Here is a 12,632-nt window from a genome sequence, read left to right as displayed (position 1 = left end):
AGGAGAAGGAGAAGAAGAAGAAGAAGAAGAAGAAGAAGAAGAAGAAGAAGAAGAAGAAGAAGAAGAAGAAGAAGAAGAAGAAGAAGAAGAAGGACAATGTTCAGCCTAGTCTGTATTGCTTGAACTCTCAACCTTGAACTCTCAGGTTTTTCACTCCTTAAGTATCTTTGTTGTTTGTATCCTTCCTATTTTAAACATCTCTCACAAGCTCATCTATGACTCCTTACTCTTGTTCATTTATCCATAATTCTAGTATTTTATGTTGAACATTTATTATCACGTCCCATTTTCCTCTACCTTTCTTAGTTTACTTTTGTTTAAGCTCATTGAGATGACATATCAATTGGACTAGTGCTACTGTTTTCAATGCCTATTATTAACCATTCACAGTATTTTAACAATCTTCTTTAACCTGTATATAGTGTTCAAAATATAACCCATTTCTTTGACAAGCATCATTAACTTCTTCATGTTTTCCTATCCTGGGTAAATATCAGTACTAGATAAACTCATTAATTTGACACATTTTTATGGGGCAGATAAATGAGGAGCACCCTCTATACTGTGCACACTCATTATGTTAAATACATCATCAAATTCACAGGAGAGTTTACAACAGAGGTACAAACTTACAGCCATTTAAGAAATGTTACCACTAATGGAGACTATGTAATATCTTCTCCCCTTAAACTTTCAACTTCCCCACCCATTATCTGCTTTTCAGAAATGCTCTATATTGCTTTGGAGAGAAAAATACATGCAGTTAAGTTAGAATTTGCTCAAAAACCTTAGCAGTTCTCTTATACCTCCACATGTGTATCATTTTCCACACCCTATTAGAATAGAAAAGTTTCTGCTTCATTCTTAAATTCCCAAGAGTTTTTCCTTCTGTGAACCTCCTTCTGTGTCATCAGTATATGCTGACCTATAGGACTATTTATATAATTAGTCTCACACTAATCCAAATAGCTCTCTTTAAATACATTTGCTTTCTTGCCTCCATGTTATTTCAGCCCATGCATAAGTGCACACACACACACACACACACACACACACACACACACACACACTCAGACACAGCAACACTCACTACCTCCATTTCCTCTCTTCCAATATCATCTGATGACCTCATTCTCTCCTCTCCAATCAAGCTTTTCTCTTCATGATTTTAAAAGGGTTCTTCACACCAATCAATTTAAAAAGTTTTTCAGAGATTATAATACAATTTCCCATGTCCTTTCCTCCCTCTAACTCTCAAAATGAAAAAAAAAAAAATCTCAACCTAATATCTGGTATCAAAGTCTCCAATCTCATTCCACTTGGCTTTCAAGTCGTGATTGACATGATTAGCCACACCCTGAGGTACTTTCTGACAAGCATCTTGATTGTCTGATTTTTCATCCATTTTGCTGACTCGTTTCTTACATATAGTGAAATGCTGTTTCTCGGCCCACTCTACCCATCTCTTCTCTTGTACACATATATACCTTATCAATGATGTCATGTCACATAGCTTGGATCTTTCTTCTCCATGTTCAACTTATGTATCCTGCTGCTTGTTTATCTGTTGTGTTACCACAGATGTCTCAAACTTGCAATGGCTGAACATACTTGTATTCCCAAATCTATTTTTATTCATATGAATAAATAACAATAACATCAAAACTCCAAGAATCATGTTGTTCTTGTGTCTGCTTTACTCTCTCCTACTTCTAGAGTCTGTCCCAATTAAATTCAAGATTTCTATAATCTTAGTGCTTCTCAACATTTCCTCTCCTCAAATGACACTCAGTTCAGTAGCTCATCATTAGCAGCTAGCACAGTACTTTGGACAACACTGATGTCAGCAAATAAATATGCAATAAGTATATAATAGTAAATATTAAATAAGAAGTATACTTTAGATATGGTTGTAATTGTGTTCCCGATATAATTTTTATTTACGAGTCCTTTTAATGGATAAAGGGCAGCAATATCGAGGATGGGGCAACAATAAAATGTAGCCAATTTGCATTGACTACACATTGTGATAATGATTTTATAATACATTTTTCATGATTTTCAGAAAAACAGTCTATATGATAGAGGCTGGTTATATTTTTATACAGCAGAAAGATAACGACAGAAGTTGAGGAATGTGGTCAAACTCATTCTTTAATGAATAGAAGATTTGGAGCTTGATTCCACCCCTGTAAGAAACCCATGCAATAATTGTCTCATCACCATGTATTAGCCAATCTGAAAAGGTAACTAAATCATAGAAATATGAGAGAACCTGAGACATGGCTGCCTCTCCGCTACACTGAGGCCAGATGACTAGTTAACCACGAAGTTTTGATCTCATGCTGTAGTTTCTACCGATTGGCCTTCTTTCTTTTCCTTTAGAGATATTTTTGTGGGTAGTAACTCATTTATGTTAATGTGCATAGTTATTTTTCAGTCAGGTATCTGTAAATTCTGGTGGCATTTGGCAATCTAAGTAAACTGTAAGAGTTCAAGACCATTCCAGAGACAAGGGCTGAGTAAATATTAACAAGCCTCTGAGCTTGCTTGGGACTTGAAAGGATTGCATGACATCAACGAGCAAGCTTTTGTCAGTCACATCTAAGCCAGATTAGTCTTAAAGTCCAAGGAAGAAGCAAAGTTCACCGTAGTGCAAAAGTTTCTGTATGCCTCTCCTAGTTGTTGTTTGCAAGTGTAAAGGAAAGAAATGATGAAGGAGAAAGAAAAAACCATCGCTATTGTGAAGGTTATAGACCCTTCCAAGTTGAAACTGGTAAGAACCCTGTCAAAGTCTTTCACTATTTGGAGATAAAACTAGACTACTTGCCAATTTAAAAAATTTTAGAGCTGTAGCCATTAAAATAAAGTATATAGAGTTTAACATTAAAATGTGTACACTATAATTAACTGTGTGTTTTGAAGAGCCTCTTTACTTTTGAGCACTCTCGCTATGCTAAGAAATTTCATAGTTTATTTAGTTTAAAAATGTCAGTTAAAATTAATGCCTTATTGTGACTTTTATATAAAAAGCAAGGGCTCAGTGAATTGTTTATTTTCTATTTCTACTAACAACTGTTTTGTTAACTTAGTGCTAACAGAATAATGAAGATATAGTATATGTGATGTGAAACTGTGCAAATATCCAGTTTTGTGCTTTTCTTTTTGTGTTAAAGCTAGCTTGCTGAGGGAGCTCCAGCTCCAGCCTCTCTCATTATTTTTTTTCATGTATAATGGAACAAAAATAATAGTAACAAAATAACACAGCAGGATTTTGTGGCTCGGTGTTTGTCATTTAAGCCTTAGAGTGATGTTTTAACAAATAAAATACGGTTTTGAGGCAATTGGCGGTGTATGTCCTAAAACTGAAAAATCTCGCTCGCTGAATCTAAATGAATCAGCACCCACAAGGAAGTAAAATAATCTTTCGAAAGTCAGTGTTTCATGTGTGCATACGTTCTCCAGCCTGTGCTCACCTGTGGTGTGCCTCTTTATAACAGGAGTTTATCTTCTTTTATGTCCAGTTTCTCTGTCAGACAGTCTCCTGCTCAGTTTTACCATTTTAGATTCACAGTGAATATCCTCATAGAAAAGCAAAAGGCAAGGACCTAAACAAACACATCTATCAGTTTCCTTTGAAAACTCGCACTAAATATGTGAACACGCACACACACACACACACACACACACACACACACACACACACACACAGACCAATTAGGGCTCCTTGTGCCTTTTGTTATTTCACCAAAAGTTTACTTGCAAACTTAACTTGTAACCTTCTGTAAGTTTTGGTCACTTTGTCTGTTTAAAATGAGATTATCTAGCAGATACACATGATGTTTCATAAAAATGTCAAGGTTTTTGGAACTTATATTATTTTTAGGAACATACCGAGTGCACAGTGTGGGGTCCTGTTTGTTGCTAAGTGAATGCAAATGAGAAGGGTCGAAGCAAATAAGTATAAACAACATTTAAAGTTTTTTTAAAGTTTATTAGCTCCATAGTTCTCTGCTGAAGAGAAAAGCCAGCCTGATTACCTCCAGGAAGCCTGTAGTATAGAGTTTTACTCCTAAGTTAAGCCCTGGAGAGGAACTGTTTGCCTTTGATACCTATAGATGGGGTGGAGTTAAGAAAAGAACAGTGGAGAAGAAGAAAGACAAAAACACTTAGGAAAGACAAGAATGCTTCTGTAGAGGGTAGAGAATGCAGCCATGTGTCATACAAACATGAATCCAGGCTATTATTTCACCTGCTTTTATTAAGGTGTTATGTCCCACTAGCTCCCAGTGGAGGAGGCTGGGTGGCCTCTTAGTCCCGAGAGTGTGTGCCCACCTCCCTGGTGCTGCTATTCCTAGCAAATACCACCACTCTCGACTCTTTTTCACATGGATTTTTGGAAATCAAGCTCATGTCTTTGCACTTACAGGGCACTGAGCCTTCTCCCTTGCAATCTGTATTACATCTATAGGTATGTTATTTTTATACCATTACTTCATTTCAGAGCTATAATTGCTTTATATTTAGAATGATAATTATAGGCCATAAGGTTGTTACAATGGTGACTTAGGGTGCTATTTGAATTATTATATTGTACTTGGCATTTAACAAGTTATTGACTATGGCATAATGTATGTTACTGTGTTGTGTTGTATTGTCCTCTGAAAAATTCCCTACCTACATAGTCACAATTCATTGTAATCACCACCATTACCCACACTGGAGTGTGAAAGACGATATTGGAAATCCAGCATGAGTATGCCTAATAATAATGAAGCTGTACAAATTTAGAGGTAATAAATAAGGGGAAATAAGGTTGAATCAGTAAAACAGAGGCTACAAAGGCATTCTGAGTTTGGGATTTATATATATAGTTTAAATGGCATGGACCTTAGGCTTCAGATTCTTGAGATCAGATAGATCTTAAGGGTATTTTAAATATCTTTGGTTTGAGAAGCAAGGTGGGAGTTTTTAGGAGGGGTGTAGATATACTAGATTACTAGACAGGGATGCATTGCTCAGGTGTAGGGACCTGAAGAGTTTGGAGACTGAAAATAGAGATGAAATTCCAAAGTAGACATCATAATATTTTAAATGTCATGTCAGGGGTCAGATTGCTTCTAGTGCATGAGGGGTAAGAATAATTTTAAAATCACAGTGCTATGGTTTCCTGGTAAGAGGAGTTGGATCTTTGTACACATTTTGTAGCTGTGTAGATGCTTCCACAACAATTTTGGTTGCAGACTTTGTTTTTCATATCTGGACAGCACCATTTGTAAACAAAGGCAAAGCTATTTTTCTTTGGTGTCACTAAAAGTTACATTTTAACATTTTAGCAAAATGGTGTTCCACTGATTCTAACATTATCAAGAGCTCTGCATTTTCTCTCCAGAGCCTTATTGTTGTCTATCGTGTGTTTAGTTCTTTAACCTACCGTGAGTTAATTTTTAAATATATGGAAGATAAAGGCCAGAATCACTCTTTTTTCCTGTAGATATCCATTGAAACCAATGTCATTCATTTAAAAGACTGCCCTTTGCCACTAGGTGGGAGGGGGTTTCTTGGTAACCTTGTTAACATTACTAGACTCAATTAAAATGTTTCCTTCTGGATTTGTTACTATGATCCCCAGACCTACCTAATCGTCCTCATGTTGCAATGGCACCCTTTGTGATACCATAGCACTGTAATCACACGGAAATCTAGAAGGATTTTTTTTTTTTTTGTCACATAGGTATTTTCCAAGACTGTTTTTGGTTCATTGGTGTTCCTTGGTACTACATGTGAATTTTAGCATGTGATTTTCAATTTCATCAAAAATTCATTTGTCATTTGCTGGCAGTCACATAGGATATGCGATTGTTTTGATAGCATCTTGATAAAATGATCTCTTTCTAGAAATATGGAATATTTTCGATTTTTGTGTCTTCTTTAATTTTATCTCTATGCTTAGGTTTCAGCCTACACATCTTTTCTTTATGGAAGTTAACTTTATTCCCAAATCTTTTTTGAAGTTATTTTAAATTGAAGTGTTTTAATTTCTTTTTCATGTCGTTCATCACTTGTCTATATAAATACAGCAGATTTTCATGTGTTGGTTTTATGTTTTGCAACTGGGATAGCCAGCTTCATTTGTTAGCTTGAATGCCGGTGATGTTTTTGATTGTTTGTTTGTTTACGTTTCGTTCTCACGGAATCCCACGGAATCTCTGGATTTTCTAAATACAGGATCATAATCATGCCATCTGTGAACAGAGACCGTTTTGGGTATTTCTTGACATTTTGTAAGGTTTTTGCTCTTCTTGACTAATTGTTCTGGCTTAGAGAGGTGAAAGTAGACCTCCTTATCTTGGTATAGAATAAGTTTATTATATTTTATTTACTATTCTTATTTTGTTAAAAGTTCTTTCATACAACACTGAGCATGTTGGCTCATGTCTTTAATCCCAGAATTTGAGGCAGGTGAATCTCTGTGAGTTCAAAACCAGTCTGCTTTACATAGAGACAGTCAGAGCCACCTAGAGAGACTCTCTCTCATATGTTTCCCTTTTGCCACCTCTCCCTAGTACCTCCTTATCTCCTTCCCCACCCGTCTTTCCTGTTTCCTCTCAGGAAAGGAAAAGTCAAAACCAATGAGAATCAAAAGACATCAACTGAAACAAAAAAAAAATACAAAATCAATAAGGCAAAAACAAAGTATCTCCAACAACCAACCAAGCAACTATACCACCACAGATAAAAAGAAAAAAAAAAAAACATAACCAAAACCAGCTAAACAAAAAACCATGGGATTTGTTTTGTGTTGGTCAGTTATTACTACTGGTTCTAAGGCCTGTCTTGGAGTATAGTTGATATATCCAGTGATATTTTACTCGAGAAATTTGACTTTTCCTTCCCTAGCTCGCAATTCCAAATAGATTCTTGGTTAGGGATGGCTCCCGTGACCTTCTCTGTGTAGGGATTTTGTGTGGTTTGAATCTCTGCAGTTCTTGGACATGGATCACATGGAGTTCATGCACATCAGTTCCTTTGTGTCTATATGTGCTGTTTCTTTGGAGTCATCTACCACCTCTGACTCTTAAGTATTCCTGCTTCTCCTTCATAGATACCTGAAAATTGAAGGTAGGAGTTTATTAATCGCATTCCATTTAGGACTTAGCGCTCCAATGTCTCTTACTCTCTTATTCTCTGCACATTCATTGACCAGTTGTAGATCTCTGTTAAAACCATATACTACAAGGTAAAACTTCTCTGATGAATGTTGAGTGATGATCTGCTTTATGGAATAGCAGTATGTCATTAAGAGCCGTTTTACTGTTCTCTTCCTTTATCAGAATAATAGTAGGAAGTTTTCCTCTAGATCCATGCTCTAGTTATTGAATACTTTAGCAGTCTCTTGTATGGGTTCCAGCTCATGGAGTGGGCCTTAAATTCAAGCAAAAAGTGGCTGGTTGCTCCCATATTATTTGTGCCTCTGTAGAAACTTCCTCTCTTATTATGTACTCTGCTTATTTGAGTGTTTATTTTCTCCTCTTTCTCTCCTAAGTAAGTCATATAGAAATATGTTAGTATTGTTAATTTTTCCCCCAAGTGACTCGAACTTTGAGAACTGACTTGTTAGTTCTTTGCTATGTTATTTGATTATTTTCCTCCTACTCTCTTGAAAGTAACAATTTATCTAGTTGCAACCTTAATGCGTATTTCCTCAGATTATTCTTCAAGACTGAGAGTTTTCTTCAGGAGTTTCCCCATATGCCAGAAATTATTTTATATGTGTTGTAATTATCTTTTACTTGTTAAATTTCGGCATGATTTCATCTTCACTCTTGAGTTGTCCAACAACTTTAACAGTTTTTCAAATCAAGTGCTAGATGAATTTCGTGTTGAGGTTTTCTTTTGGCTGAGTACATATAAAGTCGATGTTTGAATATTTCAAAGATATTTGAGAAAATCACGTGTTCTATGTTTTTGCAAGTATTGTAAACATATCTATGAGGTAATTTTTGTTTCAATCTTTCATCACATTCTTCATTATTTTGTCTGCCTGACATTTCAAAAATGAAAAGGAATGGATTAGATCTTCTACTCTGATGGTAGGCTACTCACTTCTGTGGATTTCAGCATGCTTCCCATACTTGGTGTGCTTTTCATTAGATACATGCATGCTTATCATTAGTCTCTTTTTATAATTTTCACATTTTATATGCAGTTATTTTATTCTTTTATGACTCATGTTCTGGTAAAATAATTGACAAAATAGTTGCCAGCAGCACTCGAAGGACGGTGTGGGTTTATTTTAGTTCACTTTTTGAGGCCAGAGTTCATCCAAGAGGGGAAGTCACAGCACTGTCAGCTTAAGGCAATTGGTTATGGTACATCCTTAGTGGCTGCTCTGTTGCATCTAGTCTAGGACCCTGGCCGGACTAATGTGTCACCCACATTCACAAAGGGTCTTCTAACCTCAACAGAATTTCCAAAGATGCTTCACCCAGCGATGTCCAGAGATTCATCTCCTGATGATTCTCTGCTTTGTCAAAATGGCCATCAATAGTAACCATCATAATCATTCATGACACTTCTACATTTAAAGTCCATTTTCTCTCATACTGTAAAGCTATGTCAGGACCCTATGGTTATAATCTGCGGGCATATGTGACGTCAATGTTTTTCTATTCAACATTTGTGTGTCTTTCACTAGGTATAATTTGTGAGCTACTTATTGTATCTAGTGTTAGTTTTTAAAATCAGTTTTAATACATTTTCGATGTGATGAGTGACAGATATTATTATTAGTAGTATATATTGTGGTTATCTTTTGTTGCCAACTTGAAAATGTTGGGAATTTACTAAAACCAGTAGCTAGGTATACATGTGAGGGATTTTTTTCCTTACTTAAATCATTTGAAGTGGGAAGACCCACTTTTAATCTGGATATTTTGGGAAAGGAAGATACAGCTTTAATTCTGGTGGGAACCCATTTTAAAAATATGGAAGAAAGAAGATCTTGCTCTTTGCCTGTTTGTCCTCACTCTCACTACCTCGTCCATTCCTTCACTGAATTAGAACCTACTTCTTTAGAATTCTGGCATATAATGAAGGCCAGACAAGACATCCAGCCTTATGGACTAAACAAGTATAGCAAATACTAGATTCATGAACCTTCTGCTTGTAGACAGCCATTACGGACTAGTTAGATCACAGCCTGATATATATCAGTTTCTATAAGTTTTGTCCCTCTAGAGAACTCTAATACAATATCTTTTCATTTTTCTCTCATTTTAGTTTCTTAATGTTCTACTTTTAAAGCATATTTCTTGGTGCTGGAGAGGTGGCGCAGAAGTTAAGAGTACTGGTTTCCCATCTCAAGGGCTCAGATTCAATTTCCCTCACCCATGTGTTATTTACAACTTTCTGAAATCCAAGTCCCGGGAAATATGATAGCCTTTTCTGGCATCTGCATCTGCATCCACCAGGTACACACACTGTGCCAGATATACACACAGGCAAAACACCTAACCACATACATAAATAATTTTTAAAAGTTTATTTCTCTAGTAATTTCATATCACTTCCTTGCTTTCCTAATTCTCCCAGGCTAGTATTATGAAAATTGAACTTTTCTTTCTTGTCTTTGATCTCAATCTCTAACATCACCCTTGTCTTATGTACAACAATCATTTACTAAGGCATTTGATCAGTTTTATTTCATATTTGTGAAACAGATCTTTAAATATCTCCCCCTTTTAGCTGAGTCACTCATTGTTTTCCATTGTTATTCTTTGCGGGAGTAAACCTTTTAAATAATTAGTTCATTAAACAATTCATAAAGTATAGTATGATCATATTATTTTCCCCCTAACAAATCCTAGCATATCTTCTTCATTTTCCTAACAACTCAATTTTGTTTTTTTGTATTTGTTTTTGTTTTTTGACAGTGTAAAAAACTTTACACTGTATGCTTAGGAATATTTTTGGCATGGTCTCATGTGTAAATGGTATCAAGATGTGGATTAAAAAACATATATAATAAATTTCTTTCATGTTTAAAAAGTATTCATTTGTTTTCACATTACACTTAATTCTTAATTGTGTTATTGTAAAAAATCTTACAGATTTTCTCAAATTTTATAATAATTTTATATGGTTAATGTTTTATTGATTTAAATTTTTCTTCATTTTTTAGAATCTCATACACTTATATAATAAAATATGATCACATATGTAACCCCGTGCCCCATTTCCCCTTCTTGCTTCCTTCTGTATATCTCAAAGATATCTTTTTTTCAACTTAACATTTTTTGGATAGCCCACTAAGTCTGGTTAGCACTTCCCATCTGTACTTAGATATAGGGCCATCTGTTGTGGTATGAGGAACCTACCAGTGGCCACATCCTTAAAAATGAATGATTCTTCCTCCCTCGGCAGCTACCCACTGCCAAATGGTCCTCAGTAATGGGTGAGACCTGGTGATCATCTACTGTATTGATGCTGGAACTTGGGCTGGCTTTATTTTATGTAGGTAACACAGCTGCTGTGAGTTCATGAAAGTGATAGCTATGGCACTGCACAAAAGATTGCACTGCACAGCTCTCTTCCCCACCATCTGGCTCCTACATTCTTTCCATCTCCTCTTTTTAAATACATAATGTTTTCTGATCCTTGGTGTTGGGATTAATATGGTTGTCCTGTTTAGGACTGAACACTCTGTCCCTCATTCTCAGCATGTTGAGCAGTTATTCATCTCTCTACTGGCTGTTGTCTACTGCAAAAGGAAGGTTCTTTGACCTGATTGACTTCAGACCAGATTTATCTTTATGTACATACGTATTTGGAAGGTAATTTGACAGCATGACAATTCTTCAAAATGACAACAGCAGGTGCTATCTGAAGGCCTATGCTTCCCCTGGCCACAGGAGTTTTGATCAGGATTACTATACCAGGCCATCAAATTCCCTTCTGCAGGTCTGTTGTTATGTTTATTATTTTGCATAGAAGTTTATTATAAAAACTTTCCCTTACTTATCTTATGCTAATTTAGTAAGCTTGGTATCATTTAATTTTCTGTTTCTTTTCTTTTTATGTCATTGCTAATGCTGTTTCTTTTGTGTGTGTCAAAATAGTCACATCCCTTTGATATTTTCTTCCCACCTGACCCCCTCCAGGAAATGCTCGGTACTTTAAGTGGATCTATCACTGAAGGAAGCCAGATTCAGTTTAATTATGTTCTTGAGATCCCAGGAGTGGAGCTGTAAATAGAATCTAGATACCATGAGGCCACTGTGAATCACTGCAGATCATGGAGCAGCTTTTTGGAAAAGTTATTCTTTTTCTATTAGAAAGAAACATCTTCTTATATAGGTGCATACTTGACCATTTTAAATGAGTTTTAAGATGAATTATTTATTTTTATTTGGATTGGTAAGAATATGTTCAGTCACAGTCATGTCAAATGTATTACCTTACTGAGAAATCAATCTGCCTTTCCTTAAGAAGAATAAATACACCTTCACAAAATATTTATAAATTTCCTTACTGATCTACAAAGATGTGGGCTTTCTTACTTAACTCTTAACTTAGACAAAGGAAGACAGAAATTTGCTTTGTAAGCTCCTTAAGAGGGGTGTGTATGCATTTACTATTCACTAACATTGCATGCTTCAAACTTTTAGATGACATGAAGTACACTACATGCCTTGAGTCTCAACAGTCTAGTAATAGTCAAAAAGAAATTAGCCATTTACACGAAATTGAACACTACCTATAGCATAAAGTTAAATAAGGTGTTGATCATTGTGATTCAGGGCATAAACTAGGCTGTAATTGAGGTTAAAAGATGGCATAATTTAGCTACTAGAGTAAAGCAGGATTAGATTTGTTGTCAGAACTCTGCTCTGTTTCTAAGGAATAATACACTACTTACTATCTGAACATGTACCGTGGATTCCGTGCTTAGGAAACACTTCCTCCATTGTTACAGTACATGGACTAGAGCTCCTTTTCTTCTTTTACATTTCTGCAGTTTGCTAGTCAGTCTACATTGAAACCCATCTGAATTCCATCTCTTTAGAGGAAAAGTGCCTTTACCTAGTTCCTTCCCCTTCACTCCCCGTCTTTTTGTTCTGCATGTCCATTATATTTCTCAAAGGCACAGTGGAAATGTACAACTCAGGTCGGGTTGCCTCAGCTCAGAACCAAGAGCTATTCAAAAATGACCATGGAAAATGTGTGTGTTTAAAGCTCTGTTTGAATGACTCACATCTTAGGGAAATGGTCTGTGTTGTGGAATGCCTCTTAATTGTATCTGTCAGAGACTCACATACGTCATCTTCTCAATTTAATCAATTTTTATTTGTTTATAAAATGAGTAAATTGAAATGGAAGTACTTAAATATATCTTATCTAAAATCTGTAAAGTAAAAACACATTTTAAAATAATGATTTTTGTAGGGACAAAATCATAATATAGCATGTATATAGCATGTTCCAGGCCTTGGTTTGATCCTTAGCACTGCAAAAATATATATAAAATATAGACTCTATAAAGATAAGGCTTTCTAATAAAGTTAATGATGAAGATACTAGAATACATGTCAGAGTGTCAAAAGCAGGCAGGAATATAGTTCTTGATATGA

The 12,632-nt window shown here is 35.6% G+C and overlaps 1 protein-coding gene across 2 annotated transcripts in view; it reads left to right on the top strand.

Annotated features, from left to right (window-relative positions):
- Tfec (transcription factor EC) overlaps positions 1-12,632 on the top strand; it is a 62,561-nt gene that overhangs the window by 34,486 nt on the left and 15,443 nt on the right. Inside the window, exon 1 of one of the 2 annotated variants that reach the window (XM_021191331.2) lies at positions 2,678-2,776. The exons of the other annotated variant lie outside the window; for it this stretch is intronic. Within the exon in view, the coding sequence (XP_021046990.1) occupies positions 2,711-2,776 (66 nt within the window). The 5' untranslated portion in view covers positions 2,678-2,710. Of the gene's footprint in view, positions 1-2,677; positions 2,777-12,632 lie in introns of those variants that run through there. 2 annotated transcript variants of the gene reach the window in all.

Source organism: Mus pahari, chromosome 2 (genome assembly GCF_900095145.1).
Source record: "Mus pahari chromosome 2, PAHARI_EIJ_v1.1, whole genome shotgun sequence".
NCBI lineage: Eukaryota > Metazoa > Chordata > Mammalia > Rodentia > Muridae > Mus > Mus pahari.
This window is presented reverse-complemented; position numbering and strand designations above follow the sequence as displayed.